At 36.1% G+C, this 19,569-nt stretch overlaps 1 protein-coding gene and 1 pseudogene across 2 annotated transcripts; both read right to left on the bottom strand.

Moving 5' to 3' along the window:
• Window positions 1–4,677: 4,677 nt before the first annotated feature.
• Window positions 4,678–7,377, bottom strand: LOC107782732 (LEAF RUST 10 DISEASE-RESISTANCE LOCUS RECEPTOR-LIKE PROTEIN KINASE-like 1.1; annotated as a pseudogene).
• A 1,410-nt stretch (window positions 7,378–8,787) lies between these two features.
• Window positions 8,788–12,666, bottom strand: LOC107782731 (LEAF RUST 10 DISEASE-RESISTANCE LOCUS RECEPTOR-LIKE PROTEIN KINASE-like 1.1). Of its 2 annotated transcripts, none has more exons than XM_016603660.2 (4): window positions 10,590–12,666; window positions 10,429–10,476; window positions 9,957–10,211; window positions 8,788–9,876 (listed from the first exon to the last, which is right to left on the bottom strand). In XM_016603660.2, the coding sequence occupies exons 1-4, from the start codon at window positions 11,275–11,277 to the stop codon at window positions 8,936–8,938; spliced, it is 1,932 nt and encodes a 643-aa protein (XP_016459146.1). In that variant the 5' UTR covers window positions 11,278–12,666; the 3' UTR covers window positions 8,788–8,935. The 2 variants fall into 2 exon arrangements, with proteins under 2 accessions (XP_016459146.1, XP_016459147.1); XM_016603661.2 differs by having other exon boundaries at window positions 9,957–10,196.
• Window positions 12,667–19,569: the final 6,903 nt, after the last annotated feature.

The following is a 19,569-nucleotide window of genomic DNA, read 5'->3' as shown; positions in this document are numbered from 1 at the left end:
ATGTATTTTTCTCATGTTGTATATCATCACATCATTCATGATTTCTTACACATTTGACAGATGGGCATAGTGATGCATTTGTTTTACACGGGTTATCCGGAAGGAAAATCAAACATCTTATTTATTAATTAAAAGATTTTGAGAGAAATTTATTGTTTTCAAACTATTTATATTTTTGGCAACTTCGGCAAACGATTTGGGTTTTCACTGATGAATTTGAAAGGAAGAACTATTATTTTTGAAATCATGATTTGGCTGAGCATTTTATCTCTGAGTCACTTATGGTATTATTTGCTTTATGTTGTTATGAATTGTTGTGGACTAGTTGTTTTGGACCCGATCTTGGTAGAAGCCCGTCACTACTTTCAACCTACGGCTAGGTTTGTTACTTACTCAGTACATGGGGTCGGTTGTACTGATACTACACTTCTGCACATTGCGTGCAGATGTTGGCTGTTGTTGTTGCTGTGCTCGATGGTTGCGGGATTTGAAGATGTACCTGCATTCCTGTTGTAGCTGCCTCTTGTTCAGGGTAGCCTTAGATTTATAAAAGCTTTGTTTATATATTATTCAAACAGACTATGTATTTATTTCATTTCCGCTTTGTATATTCTATTCTTAGAAACTCATGATTTGTACTACCAGTTCTTGGGGATTGTATAAGATTAAGACCTTTAATTTCTTAAATTGCTTTAATAATTATTATTAGAATTGGATAGTGGGTAATTGGCTTACCTAACGGGTTGGGTTAGGTGCCATCACGATTAATTAAATTTTGGGTCGTGACATCTAGCCATGCCTCATATGCCTGGTCAACCCTAGAACGATTATCCCGCTGGTAATGTGTCATAAGCCAAGCGGGCGGTGGAGGTACAAGTTGCGGTCGACCAAACTAGCGAAGGACTCGCTCGGTGGCATGATGCTCGACAATATCGAGACACATCAACGGGACGGAAGAGCTCCAGATAAGTTACCCGGTCGAGCATAAATCGGGCAAACTAGCTATTAGCTCGTCATTGTATGGCCTCCAAATGAACTATTACGTAAAAACAGGAACCGTGAGTATACGCAACACATATAAATCCATGCCAAGTAAACTTAAGTATAGAATTACCTGTGCGTCCTCCAGCAAATCCAACAAATCTCTGTAATAGGGGAGATTATGTCGAGCCTCGTACTCGCGTCTGTATCCCCGCCTATCAACCCACCTCCTAGCCAAAGGGAGAAACGGTGGAGGTGGTGCATCCTGAGCTGTGGGTGGTAGAGGTGACTGAAACTGCAGGAACCGCTCCCAGGCCCAAACCTAATATACAATTTGGACGTAAAATTTAAATTATATTTTTATGATGTATGTTACAATGAATAGAGTAATTGACTATGTTTTCACCTGCAGTAACGACATAAATCCTGCAACGTCTTGCTGGGTGCCCATGCATGCCCGGCACATCTGCCTGTACAAGTAACCAAGAACAGCAACACCCCAGTTGTACTAATGTAAATCATCTAACCTCTCAAGATGATGAGGAAATCTCAAGCTGACTAGGTTTCCCGAAGTGTTCGGGAACAATACGCCTCCAAACATAAGGAGCAGCAGTAACCTTGTGTACCGGTTAATATGAAGATCTGGTGTATCATGAGTAATATCATCATGCATGGCCTCTAAATGCAGCCGGAAGGGCATCAACGTAAGACGACTAGCCTCAACCAATACACCCTCATCCTCTGGTCGGAAACCGGTGAGCCGCTGCAACGTCTCTAGGTACTGATCTCCCGTATAATCTCTCATGGCATGCGGCAAAGCAACAGGAAGTCCATCAACCGGCAGCCCATACAGAACCTCCACGTCGTGCAGCGTGATAGTGGCATCGCCAATGGGCAAATGGAATGTGTGCGTCTCTGGTCGCCACCTTTCTATCAAAGCCGTGATCAACGACCAATCCAGCTGCAGCCGGCCGATCTCAATGATCCTATAGAAACTCGTATCCTGCAGGCGTCTGACTATACGGGGATGGAGCTGGCGGGTCTTAAGAAAGTTCCACATATCGTCTACTCTCCTAGAACGTAAAGTCTGGGCCAATAACTGCCCCTCCCATATGTAGGAAGACCAATGCTCGACCTGTAGCAATAGTAGCTCTAGAGAGGCAAGTCCGGGATGCGAAGGCGGAACCTCCATGACAACTACTGTAAATTGAACAAAATTAATTACATTATTTTTCTTTTCCATTGCTTAAATATATTGCAATACCTTGAATATTAAATTTTATTCGATATTTTTACTATATTGTTAATTAGGTTGATACATTTTCAATATTAAAATTTTATATTTAATATGTTAGTTTTATTATTTTATATGTTTGTTAGTTATTCACCTATTTTTTACTATATAGGATTTAATTATTAAATATTCTCATTTTGGTTCCGGACACAATATTTGAGGCCCAGTAGCACCAATGTATCCTGAATTCTTATGTTCATGATGAGAATTGTTTTTCAATTTTTCACTCAACAGGTCTGTTATTTTATATGTTAGTTTATTATTGTATATGTTAGTTTTATTATTTAATATGTTGGTTTTATTATTTTATATGTTTGTTTGTTTGTTACTGGCTTATTTTTTACTATACTAAAATTAAATAATTAATTTTTATAACTATACAAGATTTAATTATTAAATATTCACATTTTGGTTCCGGACACAATATTTGAGGCCCAGAAGCACCAATGTATCCTGAATTCTTATGTTCTTACGTTTGTTGACTATAATTGGAGATAGTTTGTATTTGAACTGTCAGCTTTTTGACGTATTTTTGGGAATAAGAGATACTTAAATGATTAATTTTTATAACTACAAGGATACTACGCTAAAGGGCACTACGTTTTACTACGCTAAAAGGTCACTACATTACAAATACGAGCACTACATTAGGCCACAAGATACCACTACAGGGAACTAAAGTAATAATTTATCTAGTTTACTAGTCTTTTAGCAAATAAATAATCTAAACCGGATAAAAATAATAAATCAATTTAAACACGAAACAATCACGAAAATACATATACCACAGTAAAAAGTAACTAATTAATATTTTTTTTAACAACTAATAACAATTTTTCTATTTTACGAATTTGTTTAGCACACTAAAACTATAGTCCGGATAAAAAATAACAAATTAGTTAAATCGCAAAACAATCACAAAATAACATAGAGCACATAAAAAATAACTAATATGTATTTTTTATACAAGTTTTAACCAAAACTAAGTCGGAATACCTCGATTTAAGGTTTTTAGAAAGTCGAAGATTTTGTGATTTGGAGCCGAAACAAGCAACAATGTCTGAGATAACACCTTAGCTAGCACGTGGGACCGAAAATCTTTACTTTTTATGGGACGAGTGGGCTCCACACAATTCTTTTTGGATTAAAAATGGAGGATGTTTAGATTTTTTAAATTTTTTTTTTGGGGGGGGGGGGCTCGACGATTTTGTTTTGAGGAAGGGAAGGAGACGATGTATATTTATATGTATAGCGTCTTTTATTAAGACACTATATATATATATAGCATTTTAACAAAAGAGCAATAGTTCCCGCTTAAACCAAAATATATAGCGTCGTTTTAAAAGACGCTATACCTAACTGGCCAAACGACCGTTAAGGTATAGCGTCTTTTAAAACGACGTTATATATATTTTGGTCACTGTGTATTTTTTAAACATATTTTTATTTTTTGAGTCCAAAAATACATTATTTTGGTTCCGGACACCTTCTCCTTCTTCCACCACTACCTTTTTCAAAAAAATTCCACCCACCTAATATCCCCAACACTAAAATCCTTTTCGGATCTCACCAAAATCTTCTGCATCACTAATGTTTTTCATCTCCACCTGTGACCGAGGATCTACAGTTTGCGGGAATTAGAATTAACCCAATAAATTGGGTGTTGTAAATTATTGTCCAGTTAATGTGAAATCGCCATGAATGAGTGTTAAAGAGTGAATTGGATTATGAATTGACTTGACATCATCACATGAGCATTAAGAGTGAGGTGGTGGTGGAAGAAAAGAAGTAGGACAAGGGTAAAATGGAATAGATGTGCAATGAGGTGGCATGCCACATGGTATCCACCTCAGCGATATGTCTGGCCACATAGGTTAGTGTTGCCATGGTGGAGGGCCCTAACGGTAGAGGGGTATTTTTGCACCAATTATATGACGTCGGGGGCTATAGTGGACCAATAGTATAACGGATGGCATAAATGAATATTTTCGAATAGTAAAGGGATATTTTTGAACCTTCTCCGTAATTTCAAACCATAGTCCAAAGTTGAAAGGTAAATTTATACGTTTCTCGGCAAAGAATTTGGACACATGGAGTCCATTCATTTCATATTAGAACTCTGTTAATGGTACGGGAAATACGAGATGATTTGTTAACGGCACGGATATGAGTAGACCAAAAGTGTAACAAAGAAAAAAATTGAGCATTTTAGATAGTACAAGGACAAATTTTGACATTTACCCTAGAATTAATAACTAGTTAAAGAATTTAAGAAATGTGTACTAAAAGTGTTATAATATCCATATACGTTGGTTAAGTTACCTGCAATAACAAGTAATTAATTATTTATAACAAATATGATATGAGAAGCCGAAAAATAAACTAGATAAGCCTGCAACATGTTAAACTGTACAAATAGAGTAAAACTTTCATTACACTACCAATGTATATAACTTAATTCTTATGTAATGAAACTAAAAATTGAATCACTTCAACTCATGGATACATAGTTCAAGAATTTTCTCACAGTACTACATTCATAGTCTCTCAAAATTCACATCAAGAACATAAAGAAAGGGGCTATAGAACTTTAACTAGTTGTGCTAGTTATATCAGAGCAAGTAAACCATTTATCAGTCAAAGAATTTGGTGAAGGTAGTGATTTGACTTGCTTCAACAATAACAGATTTTCTGATTCAGGGAAAGGAGGGCTGCTACTGCTTTAGCTTTCTTCTCATTGTCAAATTCACTAGTCTGAATCTCCTTTAGAATATCCAAAACTTCAACCATACTAGGCCTCATATCCCTATCTGTCTGCAAGCATAGAAAAGCCAGTTCTGCCACTGAGGTCGCCATTTCCCTAATATTGGTATCTAAATCGAACCCCAGGGATGGATCGATCAACTCATTAAATGCAGATTTTATGATCTTGTTTATCGCATAGTTGGACAAATTAATCTCTTGGCTATGCCTATTCATATCCACAGCTGGCATTGACGAAATGAGCTCGACAAGGACCACCCCGAAGCTATAAACATCGCTTTTACTAGTCAGCTGGTAACATTCGTGATACTTTGGATCAATATAGCCAGGGGTTCCCCGCGGTGCAGTTGAAATATGAGAGATATCATTTGGGAAGAGCCTTGAAATCCCAAAATCTGCAACTTTAACACTAAAGTTGTGATCAAGAAGTATGTTATTAGTCTTGACATCGCAATGTATTACGTCAGAAGCATGCAAGTAAGCCAATGCTCCAGCAATTTCAATGGCAATGTTCATACGGATTGGCCACACGAGTGATCCGCCCTTCGCTCTGTCACCATGGAGATGATCAGCAAGAGTTCCATTAGGAATGTATTCATACACAAGGAGTAGTTCACGGCTTCGCCTTGAAGTGCAGCCATAGAGGGTGACAAGATTGTTGTGCCTTAGTCTAGTAAGGATCTCAATTTCATTTACAAACTGCTCCATTCGCTTGCAGTTGTGCTCGTAGAGGCGCTTCACAGCAACCTCTCGTCCATCCTTAAGTTTTCCTGTTCATCAATGGACAAGATTTAGCAAAAAGAAGAAATTGTTGAAGCATAACTCAGTTGGATTGGGAAGTTTCTCACCATAGTAAACAGTTCCAAAACCTCCATCTCCAAGTACTCTCGAGGAATTGAAATCATTTGTGGCCTCTTCAAGTTCTGAATAAGGGAAGACTGGGATACCAAAGAATATACTGCCTCCCTCAACATCGTGATTAAAAATATCTGATAGTTTCTTTGTCGAGAGGAAGTGGGATGGACTAAATTTACTCTTCTTGTAACGCCAGATAAAGTATACGACTACACAAGTTATCATCACCGATCCTACTCCACCAAAAACTGGAAAGAAATCAGCAATCACAGGTTTTCAGTCAAAAGGGAAAACATCGCAAGGAGAAAGAATGTCCTCTCAACTCCACTATCTATACATTTTTGTAACCTAAAGTACTTGTCACTTCTATCATCCTTTGCGATTATGGATATGTTTTGATCTTTTACCACAATGAAGAAGAAAATTCAAATGATATGCAAGGAAATTCTCTAATTGGAAAGAGCATTCCAATTAATGGATATTTAACTACGTACCTGCGCCCAGAGTCCGTCGCAACTTGCTTCTTGTCGTTTTTGCTCCTAAAATGAAGAGGGAAAATAATATGAAATTTTTATCATTATGTGATATGAAAACAAGCAAGGACTCTTAAGGGATATGCACTAGACCTTGAGCATGTGGATTATACTGATTTGTACAGTGAAATTTTTTGGTTTTATCAGTCTGGCATTGACCTCCACCAAAGTGACATTGGTAACACTCATCAGACAATTTCCATTCTACCTGAAAAGCAGGACTTAACATTTTGAACACATCACCATCATCTGGCATTGAATTTACTGGCAATCTGATAAGTGAACAGTTGACAGTAAGGTTGCCTGCTCGAATGTCTTCATCGCGATCTTGGAAAAACTTGTAGTATATGCTAAAGCCTTTACAACCATTGTATTTTTCATAAACAGGAAAATGGTTGATCTTCTTCTGGGTAGTACTAGTGCTGTTGCATTTGAAGAAGTTGACAATATTTGCTGGGAGAACTTTGTAAGAAATAGAAGGAGAGTCTGGAAGGGAGATATTTTTGTTAAAAGCCTGGCAATCATGTTGCCTCAACTCGGCATTAAGCTTCGGGTCCCCAAGCGCAACTGTATAATTATTCAGCTTGGCCAAAGCATAATACCAATCTCCTCCAGGAAGTAGTTGGATTCTTGGAGGTGTTTTTGCATCACAACCAGAAATGGGCATTATTCCACAGTCAGGTTGTGTGGAAAGAGAGAAAGGAAAGCTCAGGTCAGTAAGATTCCCACATGAAAAGGACTTTGGACAAGTTGAGTTAGTTAAACCATTTGCCTGTACTAAGATCAGAAGAAGAGATAGAAGGAAGCAAATAAAAGAAGAAGCCAAAGCCATATTGAATCCTACTGCAAGAAGAGGAAAGCTAGCTGAAGTTTTGTGAATTGTAACTCTAGCTAGCTAGCTCACCAGATATCTTATAGGATCAAGTTTCATAACTTCTAAATACTTTATATATTACTAGTCTTTAGCTTATTGGTAAAATTTGCCAAAAAGAAACAATATGTGAAACCAAATTAACGTAAAAGAAGGGTCGGACTTATTAGAGAAAAGAAAGATGAAGAAAAAAATAATGTTCACATTAGCTTTTGTAGGCATTGGCACCAGTAGAAAGACTTGACTTCTTGACTCTGCATAGTAACAGCAACTACTGATCATTTTCATGACCAAATTCTAAGTTCTAAATTTGTAAAAGGTAAATGTTTTAAACACTTCTAAGTTCTAACCATGCATGTTCTTCAATTGCTCTGATGTGGATAGAACCATCTTCCATTCTTCTAGAGATTTGGTTCTGTAGTCTATAATTGTTATTTTAGTTACATGTCTATGTTTGTCTTTTTGAGCCGAGGGTCTCCCGGAAACAACCTCTCTACTCCTCCGGGATAGGGGTAAGGTATGCGTCACTTTACCCTCCCAGACACCACTTGTGAGATTTTATTAGGTTGTTGTTGTTGTTGACCTATCACTAAAAAATAACACGGGAGATGGAAATCATTGTAGGGTCATGTACTTCCATTCAAATTGTAGGTACGCATAGGACATCATTTCATCTGTTCTTTTTCTTTTTCATTTTCTCCAATTACTTGTCTGTTTCACCAGTTTCAAACCCCAACCCACCTCGCCGGAAGCAAAACTCCGGCGAGCCTCACATTCTCTAATAAGAGTCATGCCAAGGGCCCCCTTTTTTCCGGTGAGTTGTTTTGCTCCCAGCATTTGCTACTGTTGCTACATTCATAGTCGCCGGAACACCGGATTTGATGATTGCTTCAGAAAAACTTCTTACTCCCTCCGGTCCATAATAAGTGATCATTTTACCTTTTTATTTTGGTCCAAGAACATATTCCAATATGTCAATGTAACAGTTAATTAAAGGTTAATTTAGTAAATACATCTTTTTTTCTCTAGGAGTTCGTATTTCCTTAATGGATATGCCAAAGGTAAAATGATCACTTATTGTGGACCGGAGGTGTACCATAGTTCACTGTTCCATATCCTCCATCTCCAAGTTCTCTGTAGGAATAAGGAATCAAAATTCATGGTAGCAGAACAACAGAATATTTTATGGTTATGGTATTGAAATAGATAAATAGTTGCCTATCAACTTATATAAGAATTCTAAGTTTGAGCAGAACAGCAGGATATTTTTGTGCAAGTCTAGTTACAGATAAAAGTTACTGCTAAATATAGACATATACCTGTGACTAGAATTAGTCCCAAGTTTCTTTTGTTGCTGCAGGAACACACAAATAATAGAGTAGTTAGTCACAATAAGATTGAGCGCAATGCACTTCCATTCGCATTGATATGTTAAACATCTCGGAAGGAACCAACCAACACACATTTAAAGCTTTTCTGCTGCCAGTGTATATAACTTGAACTCTTATAAAATGAGATTAGAAATGGAATCACCTTCATTCATAGATACATAGCTCAAGAAACCTCTCTAAGTAGTACATTCATTGTCTCTCAAAATTTACATCAAGAACATAAAGAAAAAGGGGTATACAACCTGAACTACTTTGTAATATTTATATCATAGCAAGTAATCCATTTATCAGTTACAGAATTTGGTGAAGGTAGTGATTTGACTTGCTTCAATAATAACATATCTTCTGATTCAGGGAAAGGAGGAGCTGCTACTACTTTAGCTTTCTTCTCATCATTAAATTCACTAGTCTGAATCTCCTTTAGAGTATCCAAAACTTCAACCATAGTAGGCCTCGTGTCCCTATCTGTCTGCAAACATAGAAAAGCTAGTTCTGCCACTGAAGTAGTCATTTCCCAAATCTTGGTATCTGAATCGAACCACAGGGATGGATCGATCAACTCGTTAAATGCACATTTTACTATCTTGTTTATTGCAAAGTTAGCCAAATTAATCTCTTGGCTATGCCTATTCATGTCCACAGCTGGCATTGATGAAATGAGCTCGACAAGGACCACCCCGAAGCTATAAACATCGCTTTTACTAGTCAGCTGGTAACATTCGTGATACTTTGGATCAATATAGCCAGGGGTTCCCCGCGGTGCAGTTGAAATATGAGAGACATCATTTGGGAAGAGCCTTGAAATCCCAAAATCTGCAACTTTAACACTAAAATTGTGATCAAGGAGTATGTTATTAGTCTTGACATTGCAGTGTATTACGTCAGAAGCGTGCAAGTAAGCCAATGCACCAGCAGTTTCTATAGCAATGTTCATGCGGATTGGCCACGCGAGTGATCGTTTCTTCGCTCTGCGACCATGGAGATGATCAGCAAGAGTTCCATTAAGAATATATTCATAGACAAGGAGTAGTTCACGGCTTCGGCTTGAAGTGCAGCCATAGAGGGTGACTAGATTGTTGTGCCTTAGTCTAGTAAGGATCTCAATTTCATTTAAAAACTGCTCCATTCGCTTGCAGTTGTGCTCGTAAAGGCGCTTTACAGCAACCTCTCTTCCATCCTTAAGTTTTCCTGTTCAGCGATGGACAAGAATTAGCCAAAAAAAATGAAATTGTTGAAGCATAAGTCAGTTGGATTAGGAAGTTTCTCACCATAGTAAACAGTTCCAAAACCTCCATCTCCAAGTACTCGAGAGGAAGTGAAATCATTTGTGGCTTCTTCAAGTTCTGAATAAGTGAAAACTGGGACACCAAAGAATATACTGCCTCCCTCAACATCATGTTTAAAAATATCTGACAATTTCTTTGTGGAGAGGAAGTGGGATGGACTAAATTTCCTCCTCTTGTGACACCAGATAAAATAGACAACTAAACAAGTTATCATCGCCAATCCTACTCCACCAAGAACTGGAAAGAAATCAGTTAATCCAGGTCTTTGGAAAAGAAAAAAAAATAGCAAGGAGAAGGCATTTTCCCTTAACTCCACCATCCGTACACTTTGTGTAATTTAAATAATTAGAGAAAGGATTTGAGCTTTTACCACTATGAAAATGAAATTTAAATGATATGAATGGAATCTCTATAATAAGTAATATAATTGCAGCTATAAAATATATTTAACTACCTGCTGCCAGAATCAGCCCCATCATACTTCTTCTAGTTGTTTTTCCATCTAAATAGGGGACAATATACGAAATATGTTATCAATATGTGATACGAAAACAAGAAAAGGCCCTAAGAATATGCACTTGACCTTGAACACGTAGATTATTTGGAGATGTCTACCTTTGTGACAACAAAAATTGTTGGTAATATCAGTCTGGCATTGACCTCCACTATAGTGACAGTGGTAACAGTAATCAGACAGTTCCCATTCTACTAGAAATTTGGGACCTAACAAGTCAAACAAATCACCATCTCTTGATACCGAGTGCAATGGCAATCTGATAGGTGAACAGTTGGTAGGAAGATTGTCTGCTCGAATGTCTCCGGGAAGCTTGTAGTATATGCTGAAGCCTTTACAGCCATTGTACATTTTATAACCAGCAAAATGATCTTTCATCTTCTGCGTAATATTATGACTGGTACTGTTACATTTGAAGATATTTTGAAGTGAAAGAGTAGTGAAAGAAATAGAAGGAGAGTTTTGAAGGGAGAAATTTTTGTTAAAAGCCTCGCAATCGCGTTGAAGCTTCGGGTCGCCAAGCCAAACTGATGAATTATGCTTCTCTAAAGCATAGTACCAATCTCCTCCAGGAAGCAGTTGGATTCTTGGAAATGGTTTAGCATCACAATCAGACATGGACATTAGTCCACAGTCTGGTTGTGTGGAAAGAGAGAAAGGAAAGCTCAAGTCAGTAAGATTTCCACATGAAAAAGACTTTGGACAAGTTGAATCACTTCTGCCCTTTGTCTGAACTAACATCAGAAGAAGAGATAAAAGGAAGCAAATAAAAGAATAAGCCAAAGCCATTTTGAATCCTATTGCAAAGAAGAGGAAAGCTAGCTGAAGGTTTGTGAATTATAAGTCTAGCTAGATCACAAGAATTTCTTAACATCAAAATTGTCATAAATTTGTCAAAAAGAAACACTTTGTGGAACCAAACGTATAACATGGGCCAGACTTAATAGGGAAAAGGAAGGTGAAGAAAAAAAAAAGGAAATGTTCACATTAGCCTCTCTTAGTCATTGACAGCACTAGAAAAACTTGACTTCTTGACTCTGCATATCAACAGCAACTTCTCATCATTTTCAGAACCAAAGTCTCCAAAATGGATGACCTACACTGTAGAAATAGAAGCTATATTCACCGGTGTATCTACAACATAACGAGCAGGTTCAATCGAATCCAATAGCTTCGGCTTAGACCCTATAGGTACAAAAATATGTTCTGAACCTAGAAAATCAAATGAATTGTGGGTTAAGAAAATTACGAACCCATAAAGTTAAAATCTTTGATCCGCCCTGTCTATATTCATTTCAGATATCTAATGGTTTATAGATACATCCAAAGGTGAAAGCGAAAAAGGAAATGGTACTAGTCAGTATTAAAAAATAAAAATCAAACCTTCCATTTGCTCACTTTCTCATTGGAAGCTACCAAGAAAGTTTTTCAAGTTTGGCAATATATAGAAAGCTAGAAATTATTGCTATGTTCCAAGCCATCTTCTACAAAAATATGAGAAAGAATCAATCATTAATTTTTATTGCTAGCTTTTTATGAAATAAGCCCGGGGGCGGATCCAGTGCTTCGGCACGGATTCATTTCGACCCGGAGAATAGATTTATTACGTGAAAACACAAAAATGTCAACAAATATTAAATTTTGAATCCAAAATTTTAAAACTGTAATAAGTTCAATACTAATAACCTTAAAATTCGAATACAGTATATACTAAAATCCAAAATCCGATTCTGGACAAAGTGCCTATAACTATGGCTTAATACCCAAATTGACACTTGTATTTGCACAGATTTTTAAAGTAAAAACTCCTTAATTCCATGAGTACTCAAATATATACCTCAACTTTTAAACACTTCTAATCCTGTGTGTTCTTCAATTGTGCTTCCTTTTCTGTTTCACCAGTTTTTGAGCCTCAGAAAAAAGAGAGGGACTTTGAACAGAGAAATCACTGCTTTTTTTAAAAATTAATGGTTTGCCGGAAAATTACTCCGGTGATCCCCTTTACATTTTCCGACCAGCGAGGGTTCAACAAACCCTTCCCCATTTTCCATTCCTCTTCCTCTTACTTCTCATTCGTTAAACCCATTTTAATCTTCAAACCCTAACCTACCTCGCCGGGAAAGTAAACTCCGGCTAGCCTCACGTAAGAGCTGGTCGGAAATGGTGTTTTGTCTTTTATTTTTATTTTTCTGATTTTAGTCCCTTGTTTTAAAAATAAATCACCATATTCCCGCTTATTCAGTGCCCCATAAGTTTAGTTAATGACCAAAGACATTAAACATAAGTTGAGGTGTCTATTTTATAAAAAGAAGAATTAATCATAATGACCAAAGACATTAAACATAACTCGTTTAAACTAAAAATAGTTACGGATGTATAATGTTTACATAATTTATGTATATATGTATATAATCATTTATAATCGATGCCTAATTTATAGTTGTCTTACGAATGATTGGGGTGGGGGATTCTCGTAAGAATAAAGAATTAGAATAAAATCGACTAGAAAAAAAGTAAACAGTTAATCTGATATGATGTTAACTACATGTTTAGGCTTTGATTCGAACATTCTAATTTCTTCGAAATAACAACACAAAAGGCACGACCTAGTCAAGAACGCATCGCGAGAGGTACGAAATGATAGGTGCACACCTAAGGCGGGCTAATCAATCCACTCCATAAATGTAGGAAATTGACCGGCAAATTTTTCGTGTTTTATTATTTTATTTATAAATATCTCATTGTTAGTTTGACATTTTCGTCCTACATTTAACAATTTTTTAGTTTCTACCGCAGTATAAATTGATGACTTAATAGATCAAATAAGTCTCTAACGTGTCATTATAAAAATTCTAGGAAAATATCATGGAAACTAAACGATTGAACATTAGCTAGGGGGATATACATTTACATGTAATTTTTCGAAGAGATGTGAGACTCTCCAAAGGATAAAATAAACTAGATTCGTCCCGAACTTTTTTAAGTTCATATTAGGAAATTAATGTAAGAATACAGTATGATTGTATACGTGTATCCATTAAAAGGGAAAATCCACAATTAAATTATGATATACTTCCTCCGTTCCAGTTTATGTGAATTTATTTTCTTTTTAATCCGTTCCAAAAAGAATAACCTCTTTCTAAATTTAAAAATAATTTAATTTAAACTTACAATTCTACCCTTGATGAGAAGCTTTTATAACCGCACAAATACTGTGGCCCCTTTTTGATTTGTTTAGGACCACAAATTTCAAAATTCTTCATTTTTTCTTAAATTTCGTACTCAATCAAACAGGTTCACGTAAATTGAAACGGAGAAAATTGGAATGGAGGGAGTATATACTAGACTTTGTACATGTTAGAATTGTAATACTCACTAAGTACTATAGCCATTTTATTTAAACCAAACTGAAAGAAGTAAAGAAGCATATTTTCCTCCAGAAAATGATTGATCTTCCCAAATTTTCCAATACTCTCAACTTGACTTGGAACTCATTAGTAAAGTCTTGAAGAAGCAGACATCAAAAAAGAGGGACCTGACAAGAAATTGGATAAATTTTTCCACTCATCTTATCATTTGACTAGGTCTTATTAGAAAGGACAGAAAATAGTAGTTCTCATCGTTTTCACTCATGTGAACAAAACATGTCTATCTTTATCTTTGCATTGATTATATGTAGTGATATATTTCCACAATTATTATTTTCCATAGAAGCTGCAGAACTGGCATATCTACTCGTCGGGTAGTAAGATTTGTGTACACATTACCCTCCCCAAACCCTACTTGTGAAATTTTACTAGGTCGTTGTTGTTGTTGGTGGTGTTGTAAGATGCAGAACTGGAGATAATTTATGTCTTTTCAGTTTATGTGACATTATTTCCTTATTAGTACATGATGGTAGAGTATAATCTCGTGTTTTAGTCGCTTATTACACTCGAATTCACTGCACTTTACTAGTGTTGAGCTTTAATTGGTAATGTTATGCACTTATTGTGCGTTTTATGCCTCGTAGGAGTGATTCTGAGTTATGTAGATGTAGTGGAACTAATTCGAGCTATTTGGAGCTTTGAAGTCTGAGTAGAAGCCCAAGCAATTAAGTCGGGATCACGTTCGGGGGTCGAAAACCAAGTCTGGATGTCAAAAAATTTAAAAACTCATTTCTCGCCACAATATGCACTACCGCCCCGCGGGGCGCTATATTTGGAAGATTTAATTGTTGCATCTATATTTACTTGTTCTTGTAATCGAAAGAGGCATAACTTGTGATATCTTTGCACTATATTGTTAGTTGAGTTCATAGATTCTTCTAAGTAATCGAAAAAGGCTAGTTGAATCATTGATTAAACCTAGTTAGGAGAATAATCGAAAGAGGTTTTCCTAAAGATCGATCCACTACGAATTCTTGCATATCTTCACAGTGCTTAAATTGGTTCATATTGAGAGGTTGAGACTTAATCGAGAGAAGAGATTCTACTAAACAATTGTACTGATAATTAAATGAATTCGAGAGACTCACTTGAACATTAGAAGTGAATTATCTAGAGTTAAATCCCAGACAATTATCTTGCATCTATCCTATCAAAATTCCATTTTCTCCCATTGATATCTTCCTTTGCTTAGGCCTTGCTTCGATTGTTATTAGTTAATTAGCTCTAGATTCTTAATTAATTTTAGTGTTAACCACATAAATCTAAATTGTTGATCATCTTGGATAGCAATCTAGCTACAAACTACGATAATATTGTTTAACTCAAATCCCTGTGGATATGATATTATACTATACTATCTTTGGCTAGCGAGCACAATTTAAGTGTGTGTTTTGTGCTCGTCAAATTTTGGCGCTATTGCCGGGGATTGGCAATCAATAGTTTTTTAAATAGTTTGTAATGCTAATTCAGGAATTAGCTTTTAATTTTTATTTTAAAAGAAATCTTGAAGAGCATATTCTTGTTATTGAACTCTAAATGATGTGAAGATGGAATACAACCAGCCTAAGAAAACGGTTGAAGAGTTAGCACCTGAATATTATCAGCGGTGTGCTACGTATTTTAAATGCGGTGAAAATCATATATGGGTTGGTTGTCAAGCAGGTAGTTATTCTTCCTATGGTTCATCTTGTGAACACTCTCACTTTGGCTCTAGTCTGTATAGGTATGAGAATTCATATAGGTATAATTCTGACTCTGGTTGGGATGAATACCCTTATTTTGACTGGAATGAAAGCGAAGTGAGACAACCACCTAAAGAGGAGAATGGTAATTTAGAAGAGCTTATGTATAAGTTCATAAATAAGGTGGAAGAGAAATTTATACAAGATGATGAAGCCACTAACAACCTAACAATGCAAGTGAATCAATTAGTAAATAGACTTAGCTCGTTGCATTATGATGGTGAATATATGGAAGAGATACCTTGTGAAAATGAGCTTACCTGATATGATGAATATCTACGGAGAGAGTTTTCCACTCTGCAAGAGGACTCTGTTTCAACTGAAATGATTGAAAATGAGGCTTTGGTTGATTATGAAGCAATACAAGAAGAGTCCAAACCCCCATCCACATATCCACAATTGCAATTTTTAGTAGAATAGAATGAGGAACAAATGGTCTTGGACTTACCAAAGGAGTACTCACATGACCTTTCTTCTTCATTTTTTTATTCTAACCTTGATCATGTGGATTTTATTTTTGGGGATTTACAGGAATATGCAGGGATTGATCTTGTGAATGAATGCAGAAACAAGTTGAGAATGATCTTACAAGAACAATCCACAGATCAAAATGAGGCCAAGAAAGAAAGAAAAGAGCGGGTCTTGCAAATATCCTTAAAGGACTTTGGCCTGATGAGCTCCATAAAGAATCTCGAGGAGCGAAAGCGAAAAATGCATTCAGAATTAGGGGTGGAGTTCACAAGTTCTCGAAAACTGAAAAATTTCAGAGAAATTTTCTTTACCTCTTGCTTTTTATTTGTGTGTCATGGGGACATGCCACAATTTAAAGTGTGGGGGTGGGGGATGTAAATATGTAAATAACTGTTTATTTTTGTTTCTTGTGTGTGTTTTTGTTTCTTTTGATTGAATTTTTTAAAGTCGAAAAAAAAATTATTTTCTTAAGGTAGTATAATAATTCCCCCTTGGTTTTCTTTGTGTCGCGGTTCTTTTCTAATGGTTTTGTTTGAAACGGGTGTAGTTAGTTTTTATATTTTTTTTAGGAGTAGGAAATCTTGTGCTATGTTTTGAAATGAAAGCAATACCTCTTGACTGTATTATGCCTTGAGAATAGTAAGAGCCCTAGTTGTGGCGCTTAGGCTCAATTTTTTTGACTCTTATATAAGTACCTTAAATGGTACGATCGTAACTTTGATTAACTGCTTGACTAGAGTGTCTCGATGAGCCCGATCCTGAGTGAATTATGTGTCTTGTGTGTGTGAGGATTTGTGTATTATGTTCATTGCATTTGATGTCTAGAATTTGCCCTGCGTGTTTGCAAAGCGAAATAGTAGTTTTATTCAGTCTTGAAAGTGATATAGGCGTTTCTTTGTTAAGCCGGTTATATATTGTACTCACCTAATTATTATGTATCTTAGTTGACCCCTTTGAGCATGTAATCTTGTTTCTTTGGCAACCACATTACAAGCCTTACCCAATTGTTTGAATTGACCATCTATTTGAACCTTCTTACCTCTCACGAGCATTTAAAATTATTATGAACTTTGTAAAAGTTAAAGTGTGGGGTGTTGGTTTGGCTTTTGAGTGGAACTATTGAATTAAGGAGAAATGTACATTATTTTAAAAAAGTAAGAGCCACTCAAAATTTTGTGGTAATTCTTAATGTATTTGTGCTTAAAGAAGTTGAGAGTTGAAATATATTGATGTAAGGGTAGAGTTATGGTTTGACAAAAGTATGAAATTTTGAACGGTCAGTTGTATATATTAAAGTGCTTAGGGATGTGTAGTCAATATATCCAAATGTATCATACCCGTCCCGCAGCCTACATTACAACTAAATAAAGTCCTACTTGATCCTTGACTGAATGAGCTCAATTAGTAGAGTAATACATTACGGGCAAGCTTATGGTACATCTTTTGTAGCACGTGAGTATTACTTCTGAGAGTGAGTGAATTCTTTTTATCTTGAGTTCCTAATTGTTCTTAAACCTTATTATTTTTTGAACTACTCTCTATTGTTGTATGAGGGCACTTGATTCACGAAGGAAAGGTAATGTCGTTAACCTCTGTGCTAGAGTAAGTGAGCGGGTTGTGAAAAATACGTGGTGATTTTGAGTCAAATCTTGGGGCTAGGATGTTACGGTATTGTGCTTAATCTGTTTCGATTAGTCTTGGTGAGATGAGTTAGGAGAGTTGCTTAAAAAGGTCGTGTATATGTGAAGTGTAGTTTAATTGCTCGAGGACGAGCAATGGTTTAAGTGTGGGGTGTTGATGGTAGACTATAATCTCGTATTTTAGTCGCTTATTAAACTCTAATTCACTACATTTTACTTGTATTGAGCTTTAATTGGTAGTGTTTTTGCACTTATTGTATGTTTTATGCCTTGTAGAAGTGATTCTGAGTTATGTAAATGTTGTGGATCTAATTCGAGCTATTTGGAGCTTTGAAATCTGAGTAGAAGCCCAAGCAATTAAGCCGGGATCATGTTCGGGGGTCGAAAATCAAGTTTGGATGTCAAAAATTTGAAAAATTCATTTCTGGCCACAATTTGCACTAGCGCCCCGCGCAAAGTGGCCAAAATTCATATTATGGCACGTTCTGGAATTTCCTACATGCGCGCCGCTTGGGGCTGCGCGGCATGCGGCCCGGTAGCCCAAAAGTGTTAGTGTGACTTTCCAATTCCGCTAAAAAGGGGTAGTTTCGTCCGGTGTTTATTTTGAGGGGCTGCTTAAATACACCAAAACACTATTTTAGATGGACTTTTGATAGATTTTCGACCTAAGGAGTCCAAGGAGGCTAAGGAGGAGTTGGAAGAACACAAGCACACGGATTTCATCATTCCTTCCTCACTCAAGATTCGGGTTTAGATTGAATCTATATTTTCATATACTTTAATTACATTTGTGAAGAACTTCTCCATGTCTATGGAGTAGATCCTTTTGGGTTTTGATGGATTTGGTGTATTGATGATTGTTTGTGAATTATAACTCTATTTTAATGTAGTTGAATCGTTTTTAGAAGATTTAATTGTTGCATCTATATTCACTTGTTCTTGTAATAGAAAGAGGCATTAACTTGTGATATCTTTGCACTATATTGGTAGTTGAATTCATAGATTCTTCTAAGTAATCGAAAAAGGCTAGTTGAATCATTGATTAAACCTAGTTAGGAGAATAATCGAAAGAGGTTTTTCTAAAGACCGATTCACTACGAATTCTTGCATATCTTCACAATGCTTAAATTGGTTCATATTGAGAGGTTGAGACTTAATCGACAGAGGAGTTTCTACTAAACAATTGTACTGATAATTAAGTGAATTCGAGAAACTCACTTGAACATTAGAAGTGAATTATCTAGAGTTAAATCCCAGACAATTATCTTGCATCTATCCTATCAAAACCCTATTTTCTCCCATTGATATCTTCCTCTGCTTAGGCCTTGCTTCGATTGTCATTAGTCAATTAGATCTAGATTTTTAATTAATTTTAGTATCAACCATATAAATCTAATTTGTTGATCATCTTGGAAGCAATCTAGCTACAAACTACGATAATATTGTTTAACTTCAATCCCTGTGGATACGATAATATACTATACTATCTTTGGCTAGCGAGCACAATTTAAGCGTGTGTTTTGCGCTCGTCAGTACGTTCAGAAAAGATTGACATATCTATATATTTGGAACAATTTAATTTTGAACTTCTGTTTTACCCTTATTGAACATGGTTAAGATCAAGTTTCAATAATCCGGACAATGTTATGGCATGTTTACGATCACAAGTTTCAAAAATCTTCTTTTTTTTGTTGACTTCGTGCTAGATAAACTAAGTCATATAAATTGAAACAGAAATAGTAGCATTTATGTTTCCTTGATATTTCTGTGGATTCTTTTAGAAGCATAATATACGTCAAA

The sequence above is a fragment of the Nicotiana tabacum genome, chromosome 24 (assembly GCF_000715075.1).
Source record: "Nicotiana tabacum cultivar K326 chromosome 24, ASM71507v2, whole genome shotgun sequence".
Classification (NCBI taxonomy): domain Eukaryota; kingdom Viridiplantae; phylum Streptophyta; class Magnoliopsida; order Solanales; family Solanaceae; genus Nicotiana; species Nicotiana tabacum.
This window is presented reverse-complemented; position numbering and strand designations above follow the sequence as displayed.

Bases quoted from the DNA above. Each gene is read 5' to 3' on its own strand.
- LOC107782731 (XM_016603660.2), bottom strand. From the start codon at position 11,277: ATGGCTTTGGCTTATTCTTTTATTTGCTTCCTTTTATCTCTTCTTCTG. The intron at 10,477-10,589 runs GTAGACATCTCC...TCCCCTATTTAG, and splicing joins CAATTTTTGTTGTCACAAAG to ATGGAAAAACAACTAGAAGA. The intron at 10,212-10,428 runs GTAGTTAAATAT...ATTTCTTTCCAG, and splicing joins GGGGCTGATTCTGGCAGCAG to TTCTTGGTGGAGTAGGATTG.